Source organism: Paralichthys olivaceus, chromosome 6 (genome assembly GCF_024713975.1).
Source record: "Paralichthys olivaceus isolate ysfri-2021 chromosome 6, ASM2471397v2, whole genome shotgun sequence".
In the NCBI taxonomy this organism is placed as follows: Eukaryota; Metazoa; Chordata; class Actinopteri; order Pleuronectiformes; family Paralichthyidae; genus Paralichthys; species Paralichthys olivaceus.
Genome location: NC_091098.1, coordinates 7,734,206 through 7,756,000, shown reverse-complemented (window position 1 = coordinate 7,756,000; position 21,795 = coordinate 7,734,206). Strand labels below are relative to the sequence as shown.

Below are 21,795 nucleotides of genomic sequence, written 5' to 3'. Positions count from 1 at the left end.
TATATATACAATTATGAAAACAATATAAATATATATATATATATATATATATATATATATATATATAATATAATATATAAAGATTCAAAGTAAATCTTTATTACAGTATTTTAGGACTTTAACTATAATAATACTTTTTTGAAAACCTTCATTCATAATGTAACCAAGTTCAGCTCATACTGTATCACTATTTAAAATAGTTTTCATAATTCTATCAAATTGACAGGTCATCGTTGTATCTCAGGTTTCTCATTAGTCTTCCACACTGGTGAGGCTCTGTCAGTGGCCAATCACCAGCTCAGTCCCTCCTGGGACACATGGGGACATGTGGGTGACTGACGTGGATGAGATGTGCAGCTCATCAGGTGTTGAGGGGAAGTGTGATAGCTGCTCAGGGAACACAATCAGAACCTTTCTCCCCTGTACTTATGGACTCAGCGTTGTCTGCATTATAATTGTAGAATATACGTAGAATTCATGGATCTTGATGAAAAACATCAGACATGTTTATGGGGCTGATATTTATGAGTGTGTGCAATTTGGTGCAGATCCAAGTAAAAATCTGAATCTAGTGAATTTGAATGTGCTTTCATGAGTGGACGGTTGAACTTTAGCAGTAGGTTGGCTCACTCTACTAGTGTGCTGCTGTTTCTTTGTTTGCTTGTTTGTTTTTTTAAGCTAAAACCACTTTATAAAGAAAGGAGGAACAGGAACACTAGTGGAAACACCATCGGTGACACAAGATCAAAAAATCAGAGCTAGTACAACTACTGGCCAGCAGGTGTGAGTGTAACATTTAGTTTCAAATTTCCCTTCCTCTTCCTCGTTCACCTCAGACGGCTGAATTATTGCTGTTTATATAACATAGATTATTCCGACATGTATCTTAATGCTCTGTCAAACTGAATAAAGCACTTGTAATTTTTTATAATGCTTGCCTTCTATTCATGCAGATGCCAACTTTCATTTGTTGTTATTCCAAGGCCCATTTATGACTGTATGTCTGTTCTCTCAATGCTCTGTGACAGTCAGGCATCATTAGGCTATGTGTGAGGACGGTTCCCTGCCAACCCATTCAAGGAAACAGCTTCACTCACGGACACAGTGGAGGAGGCACACTGGCATCATTTGAACAAGTGTTGCCGGTGGCTAAGAAGGCATCAGAAAACACCAGTGTTCAGTTGCATGCAGTTAATAAAGGGGTTTTACAAGAGTCATAAGTCACAAGTGTAAAAAATAAGACACAGATAAAACCCAATGCATTTGGAATGAATGGTATTTATGGAATTCTGTGGTGATCTTGTTTTTGTGCAGAGATACTGTATGAGCTACTTTAGTGCCATGACCAGCCATATTGTATTTACGAGTTGTGGACAGAAACTAAATACATTTACTCGAGTACTGTGCACAAGTGAGGTACTGGTAATTTACATTAGTATTAGGGTTCGTGCAACTTTCTATTTCTACTCCAACACATCTAAGAGGAAAATACTGAACTTTCCAGATGACGGTGTAAACTTGTGTTGAAGTTTTTGTTGATCTTCAGGAAGACATTTGGCTTTATGTGTTGAGTTTTCTGAGCTCATGAAACGTTTGCATTTTATAGGCAAAGTACCTGGTTCTCATAGATATATTATGATCTTGAACTGATTAAATGAAAATGACTTATTTAGATGTAAATTATTATTATTTCAACAGGCAAAAAGGATAAAGACCTTTCATTTCATGTGTTGGGCCTTCAATGGGTTCTCTAAATTTAAACCGGGGATAGACTGTGTCCATGGAATGTGAAAATACTTTGTTGAAAGACTAAACTGTAGAGAGCTCTGATGTGTTACTATACCTATAGTCATCAAGTGGGGGGAAAATATTCATTTTCACCCATTTACGTTTCAGATAATTAAAATCTGCTGTGTTTCCCACCCCCTTTTACCATGCAATGTATTAGTTGAAACCCCTGATTGAAGGAAATTACATTATGAAACTACATTTCCTGAAAAATCTGCATCATATTTTTAGTAGTATGTAGGTATCCACACCAACTTTTCATTCACAGATCATATGACGCTGATGTCTGACTTTCTCTTGTGAATACTGTGCGGATGCTCCTCACCCACTCCTTTCCCATCTGCTTCATCAGCATCTCATTTACTGTTTGCACTTGGCACTGCTCTCATCCCCACCTTTTTGTTTTCCAGTCTGAATGGTGTGCAGTGACAAAAGAGCAAGGCGAGCATCGGAAACATACGTAAAGGTTTTATTAAAGCCCTGCCACAGGTCTTTCCTCCCGGGGACTGTTAGTACAATGTGAGTACTCCGTCAGAATAATATCCTGGCCTTGTCATGGAGGAATCCCCAAACCTACGTGGGCTATATTTGTTTGTCTTCCTTGAAGGCATCCTGTTTATACTGCAGACTGTAGTCTCCAATGTATCATAAACTTTATATGTAACAAAGCCACAGGTTAATTACAAATGATAAACAATAGTATGTCTTTATTTGGAATCTCTCTCTCACATGGTATACATAATGAAGTTTAAATTTATGATTTTATAAAGTATAATATCTACAACTAACCAGTGATGATAAGGAGATAAGAGGTTCTATGGGGGAAGAAGTGCTGTGTATGAGTTCTCCTTTTACAGACTTGACCTTTCTGCCTGCCTCGACTTGTTATCATGGAAAAATTAAAAGCCCAAGGTTTGACTTTGAAACCCTTGAGAGTTGAAAAGCAGCGATAGAAAAGATAATACGAGGTGAACTCCTGTTTTACCTCGCATAAACATCAGACTGTGTATTTGTTCACCTGTACGTGACATCCTTTGAAAAAAGTGCTTGCATTTCTGCAGGTACCAGTGGCTGTAGTTTTTAAGCTGTGCTGATTATAAGTAGCTTCAGTTTCAATGATCGGAGGTGTCTTGAAATGCATTATTAGTTACTTTACATATCTAACCCGCCCTCAACACTGTGGAAATAATTATACATACCAAACTTGAGCTAGTTAAAATTATTATTATTTAAAATATTTTTTTCAGTCACTTTATAAGCAAAATGTCAAACAAGCAGCAACAGCTTCTCACATGTGATTATTAACATATATTGTATACACATATTTATTATATTAAATCTTTATTAGTTTTTATAATGGTACAGTTTTGGATTTGGGTCGACTGATTGTTCAAGTATTTTGAAGATGATACTTTGGGGTCTGGATAATTGTGAAGGGCTTTTATCACCACTTTTATTAAATCAAGTAAATATTAACAACATGGTTTTAAAATAGTGATTGGCAGCGAACTGTTCTTATCATAAACAGGTCAGTTTCTGTCACTAACTTAGTTTTTTCTCTTCCATTGTCTGACTCCCTCTTCTCTCTGACTCCAGATCTGACACTACTCAATGTTGATGATGATGATTATTATTACGATTACTACTACTACTGCTACTACTATTAACTGGTGCTGCTATATTATTCATTACATTTATAAATATCACTCTTAAATATGACGGTTACTCAACTGTTCTTGACCTCTTTCTCCTCTCTCTCCTCTCTCCCGTCTTCTCCACCAACCTCTCCTCTCTCCCACACATTTCCCCACTCATCCCAGCCGGTCGAGGCAGATGGCCGCCCTCACTCTGTCTGGTTCAGCTAGAGGTTTCTTCATGTCAAAGGTTTTTTTCCCCTCCCACAGTCACAGTGTTTGCACGTAGTGGGAACAGTTGGGTTTCTATAAAATGTTTTAAGGTCTTGACCATATGTTAAGAGCCTCGAGATAATATTGTGATTTGGCACTATACACACAAAACTGAATTGAATTGAAATTGAATTTGCAAATGCATCTCCTCCTTTGTCATTTTAAAGTCAGTATACATACTCTTAAAGGTCCAGTGTGTAACATTTACGTGAAAGGAATCTATTGGCAGAAATCGAATATAAAAGAATCCTCATATTGTTTTCACTAGTGTGTTTTATCTAAATTGTATGAATTGTAGTTTTCTTTACCCCAGAAAAGGCCCTTTATATTTAAATACTTTATATTTACATCAAGAGGTTCCTCTCTACGGAGGCTGCCGTGTTTTTAACAGTAGTCCAGACTGGACAAACTAAACACCTTTTGAGTTTTTATAACAACTGAAGGCTTCCACAGGTTCTCTGTCATGTGTGGAAGGGGAGGGTGAGATTAGGGGTGTTCAGCTGTAACATTCCATTTCAACACTAGATATCACACAATTCTACACACTGAACCTTTAAAACATGCTTTTGCCTATGTTTAGTAAGTGTAATGTTTACCATGTTCACCATCTTTTTTCCTCATGTAAGCATGCTCATATTAACAAAGAACAGCTGAGGCTTCTGGGAATGTTATTAATTTAGCAGGTATTAATTCATAAGCCAAAGCACCAGTAGATCATCTAAGAAGATCATCTGTGAACCGTTGGGTTTAATATGACAGCTTCTGACTCTGCTACCTATGAGAGTAGGTATTTAGTTCAATTTAGTTTTAAAACAAATAAATAAAAAAATAGAATAAAAAAAGGAACAGAGGCAATGAGATCTGATCTACTGAGTGGGCCACATGGCTTTCATAGCACTGCCTTACAAGCCAGTAGCCAGTCAGATTTGCTTTTAGCCTCTCTCAACGTTATTGTGATTAATAGGCTGAAATACTTGATTACACCAAGGTACAATTTAAGTTATTATTTTCATTACAACAACCACAACAACCTGCTCCATGGCTCAAAAAATGTAACTGAATTACCTGTTTATTATAATTCATTCTTCTTCTAGCCATGGATTTTATTGTTTTTCCTGTGAAGCAGGACTTTGTGCTATACAAATGCACTTTTTATTATTATTATTATTATTATAAAAAGGTCAGTGGATCAGTAAGTCTGTGAGAGTTATCCTCTGGGAAACATGTCTGTACAGACTTACACGTCCATCCATCCAGTGACTGACATGCATCAGTTCGGACTCTACAGCTACCGTACGCCATGCAGGGTGGCTAACGAAAGGAAACTGGCGGTAAAAGCTGTAAATCTTTGACAGTTTAAGGTTTACATTACTCCCTCAGAGCAAATACTGTTTTAACCACAGAAGCAATTTTTCCATAAAAAGAAGAAAAAATCTCTTAAACCTAACCAGCGGCCTCCACGTCTCACCCATCACCCATCGATCTCCCTTGGGCTAAATTTGCTCTTCCCTCTTGTACTCGAGGTATGTCACACTCCCTGCCACGCTGTGTGTATGTGTGTGTGTTTGCTTGTGGGTGTGTGTGTGCTCAGTCTTTCAATGGATTACTCATTGGAAAACAGACAGGCAGACAGGCAGAGCTCAAGAAGCCAGACAAGTTCAAACACAACCCCCCCCCCCATCTCCCCCATACCATATCACTAACAGACAATGTCAGACTTCTCCTTTCTGTCACCTTGGCACTCGACAGGAGGGGTGGGGGCTGAGTGAGTGAAACTAAAACAGAGTGGACTTTGTGACCTGTGGGGGCACGTGCAGTTTTACGTGCACAGGAAGTCGGAGACAGATAACAGAGAAAAGCTGAAACTTTGAGCGTGTGCAAAATGTGGGTGGGAGTGAAAGGCACCTGGTTTAATTGGTGAGGCAGCGGATGTGGCTGACAGCTGATAGTGTTAACAGGCAGGATGGGCCAGACGACAAGATTTGTCATCCTTCTGTCATTAAAAGGATAGGGGGTTGTCACACCTGGTGAGAGGCGTTCAAGTAAAAGTTTGCACCGCAGAGTTCCGAGCTCCCTGTTATTTCTAGGCCAAGATCTGATGTGATGAGATGGGGGGAGACTGTGGCTTCGGAGCAGTATATAAGCCTTTGTATACATGCTCTTTTTATTTGTGCACTCCTTCAAGCAAGCAGATACAAGAGAGGGCTTTTTTTGCCTCAGTGATAGCTTTGATAGGCTGCCAGGTCCTCTCAACTCAACCTGCCCCGACAGATTCCACTGCGGATGCACTTGTAATTGCAACACATCCCTGCTTTTTTAAACCTTCAGACATACCACAAAAGTCACTTCAACTACCCTTTGTGTGTGCCTCGTGTGTGCCGTATATACACCACACTGTATATGTGTGTAACTCTCTCAGTTTACATGTGAGGGCTTGCACATTTGTGTGTCTTTGTATAGTATACACAAGTGTTACTAAGGGTGGAAGGCAGCTGGGACTGCTGAGGGAGGGAGTGGAGTGGGAGAGGAGTGAGGAGACTGCGAGGAGGAGGAATCACAAAGGGAGGAGAGAATGGAGAATCCAGCTGCTATCCGCTGAGGCCAAAACACTTTGGAGAACCAGCTGAGAGGATGATTGTGAAAAAGAGAAAGGAAGCTGATAGGCCTGCAAGATTATGAAGAGTTAGGGAGAGGGTTGACTGAGGAAGAAATTAAAATAAAATAAAGAATAGGACCAGAAAACATGAGCCATGAAATGGGGGGAATTATAACAGTACTTGTGATGTGAACACACAGAATTAGGTCTTTAGGTTAACGTTTGGATTAGGCATAAATTGGTCATGGTCAGGATCAGGGATAAGGTTACGGTTAAACTGTACATAGTGAATGTAAGTCAATACAGTGTCCAATCAATGATAGCTGTGCAAACCTGTGTGAGTGTGTGAGTGTGTGAGTGTGTGAGTGTGTGTGTGTGTGTGTGTGTGTGAGTGTGTGTGTGAGAAATGCCTGTTACATCCAGCCAACTGTAGCCTTTACCACCATTTTTCCCAAAGGCTACACGAGCGCTGCCAGGCCCTGGAGAACGCAATGGCTCCTTTGACATCGATGAGTCACTGACCTTTCTCATGTGGTTTCTGAATGAGTGGGACGTCAGTATTTCTTGGTTTATAAACCAGCATTAGTGGATCTTAGAGCTGTTTGTACTTTTGGATGAAGGTCCTTCATTTCATGCAGTACAAGAGATCACTTGGGGACATGCCGAGTCTGTGAATGGAATTTCTTTTGTATTTTGCTGAACTGTACTCAACAAAGCGATGTATTATTAGTTCTCAATTGTTCTATTTTGACATTTTTGCAAACAGCCAGTGGAGCCTTTCCAAAACACCTCTGGCAGATTAGGGGAAAGGTTTCTCACATGCCGCTGGAGTCAGAACCGTCTCTGCTTTTAAAAATACCCATCACGTGTTTTCTTAGGGAGCTTCCTCACAAATCAACTGACTCTTTGCATTGTGATTATCAAATCTTTGAGCTTGTGCTACAAGCCAGTCGTCCTTTCAAGGTGTATCCAACTTGGCCAGATTAGTTTGTGTTCATTCATATCAACTAAAGATGAGTATAATGATCCTCAATCCATACATGCAGCCCTCCTGCCAATCTCCTGCACAATACAGCCATTGTCTGAGCGGGCCTCTGCAGAAGAGCTGAGCCAGCTACGGAGAGAACCTCCGTCGATGCAACTTGGCAGAACCAGAGGCAGCCTGTGACATTTTACTGTGGAAACTTGCAGAGGGTGTTGGCCGCACCAGTGTGGAGGCTCAGCGACTGTTGATTATTGCAAAACAGATTTTCCAACAAGAATGATGGTTCTACCCAGATATTCTCCGAGCCAGTGCACAGACACGGCTGCTTATGTCCGAACTTAAATATACACTCAGATTTATTCCATGAAAATCTGATCCTGGCCTGACCTGGATGATTGCTTGTGTTTAATGTAACTTGTCATATTTGTTTAGGGAGAGGTTAAGATTGAGTGTTCCCCTGTATGTAGTTAAAGGCCTTGAGATTCTTGCAACACAGAAAGAACAGGCAGCATCCTAATAAACCTACTTTTTTCTCTTAAAACAAAATGTTCTAAACCTTAAAGGTGTAGGAAATTCCTTTATAGACACTACTTAAAAGACAAGAACCACCTTGGACATACACAGGATGCCAATCTGTAGAGGAAGGAAAGTACCACTGACGCAGAACTGGTGGGGTCAGTGTTGAACAGGAAGGCAGTGAGCACTTGGCTCATTTGTGGTCTTCTCCACATCACAGTGATGGGAAATCCCTCTGACTTCCCTATCTATATTTTTAGTTTAATGGCTTTGATATATGTACCGTGTCAAAAGCTTGTGTGTGGGAGGAAATGACTGCTCTTGGCTCTGTGTTTGAGTTGCTTGATTCCCTTTGCCCATAACAGATCCAAATGTAACTTCTACTAAATATGTCTGTTTTTGGCTCTTATCCAGAATCCCTTTGATTTATTTTCACTTTTATATTACTTTTATATCTGCATCACCCTTGTTCCTCTAACCAATCACTTCCATTACTGTTGCATCTCTTTTCCCACCCACCCATCCATCCATTATCTATACTGCTTATCCTCTGAGGGTCGAGGAGCGAGGTGGAGCCAATCCAAGCTGACATTGGGCGAAGGAGTGGTTCATCCTGGACAGGTCGCCAGTGTATTGCAGGGCCAACATACAGAGACAACCACTCACGCTCACACTTATGGTCACAGTAGATTTAAAATCAACCTATACCCCAATCTGCATGTGTCTGGACAGTGAGAGGAAAATAGCCCAGTCAATCCTAATGTCAGCTGGGATTGTCTCCAGCTCCCCCTGTGACCCTCAAAGGGAGACAACCCAGGCAGACATGGGGAGAACATGCAAACTCCACCAAGATAAACCCCAGAGAACTGTGATTCAAACAGGTAACCCTCTTGCTATGATGCCACAGTGCTAACCACTGCATCACTGTGTCGCCTTGTGTCTCTTCTGCCATCTTTTATATCCCTTTATGATGCGGTTTCTTTTGCTGAGAGAGAACAAGATGAAGTGGCAGCATTTTTTCACAAAAACCGTGGTTTGCTATAAACCAAACCTCACATACCATAGTCTGGCAGAAAGGAGGAGAACACTGGCAAATATAGTTCTGTGGATTCCACTCAACCACTGACGGTGGCATTCCAATACGTTGCCAAAATCTCTGCAGCCAAAGTTTGAATGGGTAATTACAACTAGGCTGCTAGGCCAAAGTTACAAGAGGCTGTAACTCTGGCTGTTTCCACTATGTTTCAGGATTCAGGCCCTTTCCTGAATGATGTGCTGATTTTTTGTTTATGCTTTATCACGTCCTCAAGGCTGTGATCCATACAATGTCATCTCTTCCATTGCCTCAGTGACATCTCGCTGTTTTCGCCTCTCCTCCCATTCCTCCCACTCCCTCTGCTGCAGCCTTACCCAGTGCTCAAAGGTCAACTTGTCTGTGCTGGTTGCACGTAAAATATGAGTGTATAGGAGCAGTATAAAATGACAGCGCAAGTTGCACAATCTAACATATTGATTGAGACGGTGGGGACAGCGTGCTGACATAAGGCTGTGTTGGGTGGGAACAGCTGGCAATCTATGTGGATTACAGCACAGCCGAGTGTCAGATACTGACACGAGCTGTGGGTTGTGGGTTTAACAAAAGTCAGTCCGCTTCATTTAATCTGTAAACGAACAATTCATGCCACGCTGGACGTGTTGAAAAACAGAAAGAAATGCATTAATGTAAGTGTGCAAGCTCATTCAAACAATGCAGCATGCTCTGTGCACATGCGTGTTCAGCTATTTGCTGTTCTCTCAGAGACACAAGCCAGTGCCAAGTTGTTCCATGTGGGGGTATACTGTGTGTATCTCACTGATTTACAGCTCACTGACTGGACTGTTAAAAAAAAAGCACAGCAACAGAACTCCCATCTGTAGTTGAACAAACAGCCCCGTGCTACTGGCCATGAAGGGGCGGCCAACCTGCATGTGAGAAATTGTTCAGCCCTGGAGGAGAGCCACGCAGAAACCACAGACAAATCAATGTTTGTTTTGTAATCCTGCATGGCTGTTGTGCAGTAGCAGCAGGGTGTAAATGGATTGTGATGCAGCACTTGGCTTCCCAAAACGTTTTTGAGTTCAACTTTAGCAACAAAGCAACTTTCACTAACTGCAAGTAACATATTCATGGCTGCCAAGGTCATTTATCAATGCACTAGTGAACAAAGGGCGACTTAGCAGCTACAAGTATTACATGCTATAGTTTTTCAGTATGAGTGTTTTACATTGAATCAAATTGTAGGTCAGACATAGCTGACTGTAGTGTTCGTGTTTAGTTACTAGGTGTGTATTAAGGAGGGGTGTGTATATTGTCAATGTGTCAACTATAACAATAGAAGTATTTAGACATGATGCATCACAGAGGAATCCAGACCTTTGCTTGGTCCCACTTCAATTCCTACATCCTCTTCCATCCACTTATTCCCTCCTACCCAATCTGCTCCTTCTTTGGTTCTGTGTGTGTGTGTGTCTCTCTCTCTTTCTCTCACCCTCTTTCTCTCTCTCTAACTCTCTAACACACACATGCACACACACACACACACACACACACACACACACACACACACACACACACATGCACAGTTGTGTGTCCATGACTTCACAGGACATTACATTGATTTATATAGATTTCCTGGAGACTATATCCTTAACGATAATTACTACTTGCCTAACCCCAACCCTAAACTAAACCTAAACCTTACCTAACCATGAACCATGTCGTTACATTAAAATATAATTATTTCAATATGGATACTTGCTTTCTGTCTCCATAAAGTGACTGTGTAAACAGATTTAAGTCCCCACAACATGACTAATACCTGGACCAGACACACAAACACACACACACACACACTGTCCCCTCACTTCCTCGTCTATGTATTTTCTTGTTATTTATATTTTTGCTGAGTCGTAGACCTCAGAGAATGACCAACATCCAAAGCTGACCTTTTTTTCCGTTCTTCGACTATGTTGCTGTATAATTTCAGAGACGCACTCCCAGTGGTTTAAATGCTGCAAGTATTTGTGGTCTCTCTTGGTGAAGCAGAGGTTTCCTCTACTTTTGGATCACTGAAATTCTTGGTTGTCTTTACCATGACAAATATACAGAGAATAAATCAAGAGTGAAGCTGAAAGGTATAATCTCTGAAGACTAACTCGAAGTGCTCATCATATATCAAGAGGGCACAGGGGGTTTTGTGAAGATATATTTCAGCATAAATATGTAATATTTGGAATGTATGCTCTTTTCTTCTCTAAATCTCAGTTACTATAGATCCCCAAAGGACAGCAAGTTTGTTTGTAAAGTAAGTTTTTTTTACTGTGTGTTCCCCATTTATTCTCCCTTGTAATATGGTAACTTAAGGCTTAACTCTAATTATGGCTCAGATTCAAGGGTTGACACAGCCCTTGGTGAACATAGCCCTATTTACTATTTTGAGTTACTGGGGAGACTGAAGAGAGCAGGGAGGAGTGAAGACTGTGAGTTGTGTCATTCTCTCAAGCAGAAGAAACCACAGGGAAGTTAGAGCAACTGTGCCTTCAAAATAAAGACATCTATTTATCAGTCCATCTGACTCTTAGTCTGTTGTTCCATGTCGTAAGATTGTTACACTAATGTGCAAAGTCAGTGGTTGGCCATAATGCCAAAATATGAAGTTGCTGGCTGTGGTTTATATAAGGAAAATCCTACCATGCTGACCTTTATTTCAATAAAACTGAATCCTTTCTTTGTTAATCTTTTATTTTAAAAAAGTTGGTGAGCATTTTCATTGTCATCATCAGCCCTACTTTCCAGTCAAGGCCCTGATGACTGACACCAACAGCAGTTAAGCTAACTTTGAGCCGACAGTAGCCTGAAAAACTGAGCTTACTATCAGTACCTAACAAATTCTCTGTTTACTTCAGATCAATAGCAAGTGTTATTAAGTGGATTGTTTTGGAGCTGATAAATGTTGAAGAGCAATTACTTTTTGTTCAGTAAGAACTTCAATGAAGAAAAGAAAGACGTCGTCCATTCCCTCAACTCAATTCAAAAATGGTGGTGCGCCTGCTGGGAATACGATGCTACAAGGCAGACCAATCGCAGCTATTGCGATCAGCGCTGCCTTGACTTGTAGTGTACGGAACATACACAACAGAGAGAGAGAGCTTGTTGATTACTGAAACTCCAGCAGTTCTCTGTCTTTTGTGTGCATTGCAAGTTCCGGAAGCATGTAAACATACAGTAGATGTGCACCTATCCAGAGGTCTTGCTGATCTTATCTCACGCTCCTTTGGCAAGTGGTCACCATCTACTTGTATTGGATTTGGCTGCAACGCTGTTTACCCCTGAAACTCCAAATGTGTTTTGACCACTCAAACACTTCACCCACCCCTTCATCGGCATAGTGGTGAGTAGATAATGAGTGATTTTTTTTTATTTCTGGGTGAACTATACATTTAAAGGTGCGAATAGAGGTGTCTTCAGTCAGGGTAGTGATATCCCATATAGTTAAACTAAGAACAGGCTACTTTTATTTTGAAAGTTTTGCGAGGCGCGCCTTTACTTGCTTACGAGCTTGACACCTGAGCGCGAGCAGAGCGCGTCAGTGAGGACGGGGGGAGCGCGCTCCAGACTGAAGTTTAGTTCGAGTTGAACTTGCAGCGTGTGGCCGATCATGACCAGCGCAGGAGGAGAAGTGGAGTAGAAGAAGAAGAAGAGCAGAAGAAGAAGAAGAGCAGTGGGGTCTGGATGTGACTCGTTATGCTGCAGGTCCAGTGAGTGGCTGTGCGCTCCGGGCTGCGGAGAAATATATGGTCGAGTCCGAAAAAACCCACAACATCTGTGTGACACTTTGCTGCGGAGGAACTCACTCGGTGTCAGCGTGATGGAGACACGCGCGCTGCTGACATGGATCTGCGCGTGTTTGCTGGTGCGGCCGCTGACGAGCCAGAAGCCTGAAGGAGGTAAGACCCCCTCCGGTGGAGGCGCGCACCGTTCACACCGAGGAACACACACCTGGCACTGCAGTCTGGAGCATGACGTACTTGGGGCGCAAGACTGAAAAATACAACTAAAGAAGAACAAAGTTAAAAAATTGATTTTATTTCAAAAGTGAGAGAATAAGACATGCAGTGACTTGGTGTTTGTAGGAGCTGATGCTGCTGCTGCGTGCAGGAGGTGCAGGGGCTGAGTCTGCTCAGGGTGGATCAGGGTGGGGTTGACATTACACCAGTGTTCTCAGTGAAATGGCACCACTCCAGTCCTGGATTGTTGGTTGATGAAGTCCCACAGCCTGGGGCAAGTGATTCTCAAAGCGAGGAGGGGAGGGGGGTGGGGTGGGGGGGCATGTAAGCAGGGACCACACAGGTATCAGGTGGAGGGTTTCAGATGCTCACATGTTTATAAAGCCAGAAAAGAGAGAACAAAGTGGGGTTGAATTCTCAGATATTGCGAGCTGATGAAATCTCTTGGCATCGCAGCTGTGGCAGTCTGCAGATCAAGTTGGAGAAAGTTATGAATAGTTTTACTCATTTATATAATAAACTATAGATAAAATAAAGCGACAATGTGAGAATGAGTGGCAGCTCTGCTCTGTTCAACTTAATCAGTCCCCCCCCCCCCTGCCATTACTTTTGAGATTATTTTATTCGCTGTCATCTTCCTCTCTCTGTTCGGGTTTAACCTTTGTCAAGCTTCTTACCTTTAACGTTTTGTCCTCTTTGTATAGAACCTTGTTTTTAAAGGGTATATAAGAATTAACTTTTTGAAGTTATTTATAAAGCAATTTAGTTATTTAGCCATTCATTTATAAAGTTATGTATTATTCATGATTAAATCTTATTTACAATTGAAACGGAGACACCCCTCTGTGGTAATTTATTAACCTACCCTGTGTACACTTGTATTTCTATCTCCACTTACAATACACATTATACCTTTTACTTTTATTTTCATTTATATATTTTGTATTGAATACTCTATTGTTTGATCTCTGTACTCTTTTGTATACTTTGATACTGTAATCTGGAGCAAGGTGGCAAAATAGTCTTATCATATCTTATTTTGATGTTGATATAAATCCTAAATTGCCATCAGTACAGATCAGTGACTTCAAATCTGAGTTTTTTTAAATCACGAAAACAACAAAATCAATGTCATCAGCTGTTATTATTTGCACAACTCCGGTAAAGTTCATGAACATAAAAGTGTCTGAGAGGCTAAACTTGGTGCTGATGACACCGGCGAGTCTGCTGCTCGGTGTGACCCCATCTTCACGACAGCGTAAGCATAGTGCGTGAGATGCTTTGGCTCTGCTATTTCCATTAATAGGGACCTGATTAGACACAACCAACTTAGATTACAGTTATTTGGCTTTTTATTTTAAGGGCATTTGCTGCTGCTGCTGTCATCCTCTGGTATTAATAAAAAATCCCCCAACACCCACAGATGAAGCAGAGGGGCTTTTGCCAAACACATGTGGCAGCAACTGTTGATAAAACATCCTCTGCATTTCTGCTCATCCTGCACACAAAGCCTTTATTATTCAGGCTTGATTGTGCATGTGTGAGCGTCAGACTGGTACACTTACTGTGCCCATGTGTTCAACAGGTTGCAGGACCTGCTCTGCTGCCATCGTGTTTCACAAGAGGTTTTTACACTCAAGTGAAAAAGCAGTGCTTTTAAACATCTCCTCCCTCGGTGAATGAGTGACGTGGCTACCATGTGTTTTTTTTAAGATAAGGTCACACCTGCACAAAAGTGGAGTTGATACAAATCAGCCCCCCTCGCTCTTAAGTCCACACAATGAGAGAGCTGTGAGGAATTCTTAAGCTGATAGAGGGAAAAGCAGTTTGTGTGTGTGTGTGTGTGTGTACATGCTTCATTGCCTTCTCAGCTTTCAACACCTCTGAGTCTTATCAACACCTCATGTCATGTGTTAAACATTCAGACATTGAATAAAAAGAGGTATTAAAAAAAGTGTTGTGCCAAGTCTGTGCTTGTCACTGTCTGGAGGCGATCTTCATCTTTGTTCCGTATCTCTGTTTATGTTTCATTTGTCCTTAACTTTTGTCGTGAGGCGTTTCTAACAGTGGGTGTTTTTTTTTTCTTGGATGACAGCAAATATTACTTTTTACATCCTGGCTCCGACCTTGCTGCTGCTGCTGCTGCTGCTGCGTCTTTTCCTCTCTTTCTCTGTATATGGCCATCCAACATTCCTCTTCGTCTCTCACTTGGAACTGCCAGTAACACCCCCCCACACACACACGCACACACTCACTCACACAGTCTCCCACCTACCCCAGACTCACTCCTGTCCTTTTAACGTCTTTTTATTTTCCCTCGTCCGATCTCCTCTCTCCCTCCCCCTCCACCCCTATTACCCAGCAGCTACTGTTTCTCCCTCCCTCCGCTCCCCTCACCGTTCAATCTTAATTTTGCTTCTGTTGTGAAATATTGAAAATGTTGGCTCAGTGTGTGTGTGTGTGTGTGTGTGTTTGTGTGAGAGCCTTTTTTGGACCTTCTCTGGTTTTGTGGTTCCTCTGTTTGTTTTGATTTCTCTTTTCTTATCTTCACTCTAATGACTTATTTCTGCAGCTTTCATGTTGACGGTGTCCCCTTGTGCAAGTTGTTCGACTGTGTCAGAGTGTGTTCTTTTGCCAAGAGATGGCAGATATGGAGAAATAGAGAGGGAGTTTCCAAACATTTGTGGAAGTGGAACACGAGAGAAGAACTGTGGAAAAAGTAGTGGGAGTGGAACAGAAATGATGGTTCTTACATGAGCATCCCAAGGCAACGTGAACTCTCTGTAACTTTTGATTTGCTTGTCAATGACTATGCTGATCTGGATTGGGGGGGGGGGCTGTGGCTTGGGGTAGAGCGAGAGTGCACTAACCAGAAGGTTGGTGCATAGCCCAGTCTCCAAAGTGTCCTTGGGCAAGATACCCAACCCCAAATTGCCCTGACGTTGTGTGAGTGAAAGTGCTGCACACAGATACACTTTAATGTGTGTGTGTGAATGGCTGAATTAAATAACTGATCTGTAAAGAGCTTTGAGCGCTCATCAAGACTAGAAAAGACATGTATTTACTTCATATATAAACAAACCATTTGCCTTTCCTCCACAGCGCTCAACTGCTGCGAGGGGGACGTCCTATTCTTGGTGGATTCCTCGGGGAGCGTGTCATCCTACGAGCACTCCAGCATGCTCAGCTTCCTCTCAGAGCTCCTCCTCCCTTTTGCACTGGGAGAGGACCAGGTGAGGGTGGGGCTCCTGCAGGTGGGCACCCAACCACGCCTCGAGTTTGGCTTCGACACATTCAGCAACCAAAGCGGCCTCCAGGGGGCTTTGAAGAACATCAAACCTCTCAGGGGGGACACCAACACAGTGGAGGCACTGAGGATGGCAAAGCAGTGGGTGCTGAGGCCCGGAACTGCAGACGGGGCCCGGGCGGGACTCCCGAGGGTGCTGGTGTGGTTGACGGATGGGGTGAAACCAGGGGATGTGGTTGGCCCATTGACTGAGCTGCAGGAGGAGGGCGTGGCTGTGCTGGTGGTCTCCACTGGACACGGCAACTATCAGGTGTTGAGGCAGGTGGTGAGCCCGCCTGTGGAGGACCACCTTTACTTTGTGGACATTGACGATATGAGCATCATCACGGAGGACCTGAGGGACGCCATCATTGGTAAGCATGCTCATCATTGGTAAGCATGCTCATCATCATCTTTTAATTTTTCAGGAATGGAGCCTGGATTGTGCCACCAAAAATAATAATTATTATTATTGCATTAAATTCTATTTTCTCCAATCGTAAAACTTATATTTATTCCTCAGAATATGAAAATATAATCAATAAAAAATATAATGAACATATTTACCAATCAGTGATTAGTGGGGTCATCAACAGAAATGTTGCATGAATTGTGCCACCAAAATAATTACTCTATTATTTTTCTAGTGATAAATAGTAATCAGATAATTAGTGGTGAATTCTTAAATTTTGGTGTCACACTGACAAACTTCTCATAGAAGCTGTGTTTAAATAATTTAAGTGAAGACCAAAAGCAATGCTTTTTAACCATTCTTACTCAATAATGTTTTTTTATTGTAAAATGATCAGTAATTCTTCTCGTTAAGACAGAATTAGAATATTTAATCAAAATTATTAATTAAAAATACAGTTAATTAGCAAACCTAATGTTTTGTATTGCAACATGTAATGCAAATTTAATTACTCAAAGAGAGATTTATTATCTGAAATTCATAGGAAGATTTTTTTTCTTACCTTTTTTTTTTAGGATTAATTAGTAATTACAGAGCATTACAAAAACGTTCCGCCCCATTCCCCTCTACAACCCAAAACAGCAGGAAGGGATATAATGAAACAAAGAAAAAAGTGGAAATATAAGGAAAAAGAAATTATATAATTGATGAAAATAACTAGTACTATAAACACCATTTACTTGGAGAGGTAGAAATGAATATTGCCAAATACGTGGAGTTAAACATATGACAACACTGCCACTCAGATAGACACATGTTAGAGACATATATATATATATATATGTATAATTTAAATTTCATTCACCCAGAATCTGTTTGGATAGTGGAAGAAAAATATAGACGACAAATATCTAAAAAGCTGCAGCAAAGCTAAAAATGAGTTGCCTGTGTGTTTCAGTAGCATTGACCAACATCACTTCCTTTCAAACAGCTACAATCACTCCAGTTGCCTTCCACTCATACACAGGAGTATTACATGACTCTGTGCTTCTCCCTGATTCCACACATGCTCCTGAAGACACTGAATAGGGGGCCGGGAGTGTCTTTGTGTGTGTGTGTCACTGTAATGAGAGAGGCCGATCTATTAATGGATTAATGATTCGGTTTCCTCGTTGTATCCTCCAACGCCACAGAGTTCCAGACAAGATACATATACATATTCATCTAAATAGAGCAGGGAGGTCACCCATCTCTCTGGCCAGATTTGGTAACTGCATAAACACGAGGGACGCCTCAGCAATTAAACAGTATACTGTATACCTCAGCTGTAAGATATGATGCACAGTATAAATAAAGCTTGTGTACAACCAGGACAAAATGCACCAGTCCTTACTGAGTGCCTAAGGATCCTGTCACAGATATCAATGCCTCTGTGGCATTTCTTATTTTGTTTCAGGGCCTCACTGGCTTGGCTATTTGAGGTTGTCTTATTGTATAACTCCATTTGGGAACCCAAGTCTGGCTGTCTACTTGGGTGGCTGTCTGAAGCATTTTTAGCCCGCTGTCTTGTCACCATCCGTTTCCTCATCTCTTAAAAAAATGGACGGTAACTTCATTCTTCTTTATCCTGCCTTTGATAGAGATAATCCGGGCCGAACGAATCCACGTCCGCGATGTCACCACCAGCTCTGCCACGCTCCAGTGGCGGCCCGTTCTCTCCGGTTTGAAGGGCTACTACGAGATACGCTTCCATCCGGTTCTGACAAGTGGCTCGGGGGGCTCGGCAGGTGGCGGAGGAGGAACTGGGACCAGTCCAAGCACCGGTGGTGGTGATTACCAGAGACTCACTCAGTCTGCCGACTCCAGCACTGCCAGGCTGACGGGCCTGAAGCCTGACACCACCTACACTGCCACACTGACCCCGGAGTCCAACGAACAAGCATTTAACACTCTCTCTGTCAGCTTCACAACAAATCCAGGTTGGTTAACATCCACTTTACACATTGTGTGTTCTCTTAATTTGCTCATTACACTTAATTTATATCATTAAGTCTAGTCTTACAAAGATACGTTACTACCTGATTCCCAAATTTAATAAAAGTTGCCAACTTGAGCATTTAGAAACGTATCTTGACATACTATCAATTTACAGTTATATGTATAGACTAACATTTAATTTTAATTTAAGTCAATTACTTAAATATTAACATATTACAAATAGGAAAAACTCAAGTTTAACCAATTACCATTATTACAAATGTTATTTTTGACATATTTTGACTTTGACTAAACAAATTATGACTTTTAATGGTCATAATTAAGTGGCGTTAATAATTGTACCAATTGAGGACTATCTATGTCTTCTCTCTATACATGTTATAGGTATTAGGAAATAAATCATTAATTGGTGAACCATAAAATGAAGTGTTCTTCTCCCCCCAACGTTTTTTTCCCTGTTCCAACACTCCAGAGGTGCTGAGCCCATCCACGGTGACAATCTCTGAGTCTGGACCAACCAGCGTTAGGGTGAGTTGGGGACCTCTACAGCCAGAGAAGGTGACGAGTTACTACATCGAGTACTCCGCCCTGCCCAGGGGCAAGCTCCACGCTGTCACAGTGGGCAGGAATCAAAACTCTACTCTCCTCAGAGACCTCCAACCAGACACCACGTACTTGGTCACCATCAGTGCCCGGCACGCCTCGGGCAAAGAGAAAGCTATGTCCGTTAAAGTGTGCACTCAGGAAGGTGAGAATGTGGTGCAGCAGCATGATTACCCAGGATCCATTTACTAATCCTCCACAGCAGAGTCCTGTCTGCATATTAAATGTCAGATAATTATAAGCAGCTCTGTTCAGGTTTGACGACTGCACGGGCAGCTCTGACTGTTTTTTACTGTACAGCTACTGTTAGAACAATACTCTTCACTTCTAGCTTCTTCCTTTACTCATTTTTCATTCTGCTCAGTTTCTTTCTGTTTGAACTATACTCTGATTGTCTTATCTGCGTGTGTCTCCATTTCCAGTGACTCCGGCCCTGGCAGACCTCCAGCTGACCACAGTGGGCAGTGACTCAGTGCAGGTGGACTGGCAGGGCAGCGCGGCCGGTGTGAGGGGCTACTGGCTCACCTGGGAGGGACAGCACGGCTCTGGCTCTGACCCCGGCCAGCAATCCTCCCTCTATTTGCCGCCCGACTCTTTGTCGACGCGCCTCACGCACATACCCCCGTCGGCTAGAGTGTGCGTGTCACCTATTTACCGGATGGCCCGTGGGGAGGGACTGTGTTGCACGGCACAGTTTCATTCAGGTGAGTGGTGCTTGGGTTTGCAGCAAGTGTTGTTGCCACAGTGCGGACACTTCTAAGTAGGATGGATAAACTGTTGTCATTAAAACGATATAGCACATAACTCCCACTTAAACAACACTATGGTTGTTTTTACATGCCTGTTTTAGTTCAGATTATACAGATATTTTACCGGTGAGCTAATCGTGTGTTGGTAACTTATTTGCTTTCCTGTTAAGAGTAGGGCTGCAATTAGCAATTATTTAAATGATCAATTAATCCCTTGATTATTTTCTTGATTAATAATTTGGTATCAAATGGTAAAAAATGTAGATCTGTATTTCCCAAAGGCCAAGTTGGTCGATAGTATTACCCGTAGACAGACCAAACTGTTGTTGTTAGATTCTTATTTAGCGCACAGACAGAGGCTGAGATTACATCCTCAGGAAATAAAACTTCTCTGCATGTCTTCATACCACTAGAATTAAGTGAGAACATTTGTAGTTTTGTATTTTGAGTGAAGTGATACTTGAAACTGCAGCATGTCTGTGGACTAATTTAATAGCTCCATGTTAATCCCATTTGATTTGTGATGGTGGTGCAAACAAAGAAATTCATTCACTTTGGCCTGTGTGAATGTTTTAACCGCTGTTTTCTCCCTCTGTCTTTTTAGATGCGTTAGCATATGGCTTCCAATCATAGCACCCCTGAACTGCAAGTGCACCTCACCATACATGGAGGGCTGATGGCAAGAAGAATGCTGACTTTCATCCATAATTATTTTTTCCATGGCTCTCCCCTCTGAGGACATGATCCAGGAGCAATGTGTGGTTTGGCTCTCTGAGTGCTCACTCACGTGGAAGCCATAGACACTTGAGAGTGGTGTGGGACAATACGGCTACATGATGACTGCTATCTGCAACACAGGGGACTCGCTTTTCCATTTCTACTGTCTCGTCTGGTTTACACCTGTAGTCAATGTTTAACGCTTCAGTTTAAAGTTTAATGCAAGCTTAAGATAAAGATGTTTCTTTGGTCTGTTTCGCAAATGCAGAGCAGGGCATGCTGGGAATGTTGGGTTTCTTATGTGGCTTGTTTTGGAGGAAGGCTTTGTACCATATGTGGGCCTCATGCCCAAATCAGCATTTTTCTTTCAAGAGAACATCTGATTTAAATTTAGAATAAATACTTATAACATCAATGACTTCTCTTTGAGCATATTCCCGGAAATAGTGGATAGTTGGGTGTGCACAAACTTGTCTGCGACAAGGGAACATTTACATGCGGTCCCTAAACGCAGGATCTTAAGGACTGCTTTCAACATTCAAGAAATCACGACCAGACCAGCCACATGCCCTGAAACTACAGAAATGCTGCATATAATACAGATGTGTGTAATTAAGACTAATCTTGTAATGGTCTGTGGACATATATCCATCATTCATATTTATTAATCAAGAGTCATGTAAGTATGAGAATTACTAGTGCACAGTATTTACAGACATGCTGTTTACGTTTTAAGACTGTTACCTTTTTTAAGCAAGTCTTTGCTGCCCTCTACTGAAAGGAACCTGATCTTTCACTGAGCAAATGTATTGTTTTTATGTTTGTCGACCACTATTGAACTTTAACAAGAGCTTGCAATAAAGTCCTTTATAATTTTGTTTATACAAATGTTGTTGTTTTTTTTTATCCTTCATTGTAAAGTTTCATATAGCAAACTCTTTTCCCAAACAAAACAGTAAAGGATCTTTCGTAATTATTCTTCTGTTCTGTCTAATTTCCCACAAAGAGTAAAACCTCTTCTCTATCAAAGTAATTAAAAATCTCAGTTATTTTATGTGCAACCCTATTCACTATAAAATCAAAGGATCTAGATACAGTAGTTGTTACATTATTTATTAATGGCTGAGCTTGTAGAACAGCCTAAACGAGATAGCTAAACATTATAGAAGTCACAGATGTGTCCCTCAGTTAA

At 41.6% G+C, this 21,795-nt stretch overlaps 1 protein-coding gene across 1 annotated transcript; it reads left to right on the top strand.

Moving 5' to 3' along the window:
• The first annotated feature begins 12,409 nt into the window (after positions 1 to 12,409).
• On the top strand, positions 12,410 to 21,491 carry vwa1 (von Willebrand factor A domain containing 1). The gene is made up of 6 exons (XM_069526609.1): positions 12,410 to 12,778; positions 15,941 to 16,498; positions 18,177 to 18,515; positions 19,007 to 19,282; positions 19,560 to 19,841; positions 20,491 to 21,491. The coding sequence occupies exons 1-6, from the start codon at positions 12,700 to 12,702 to the stop codon at positions 20,517 to 20,519; spliced, it is 1,563 nt and encodes a 520-aa protein (XP_069382710.1). The 5' UTR covers positions 12,410 to 12,699; the 3' UTR covers positions 20,520 to 21,491.
• The last annotated feature ends 304 nt before the right edge of the window (positions 21,492 to 21,795 follow it).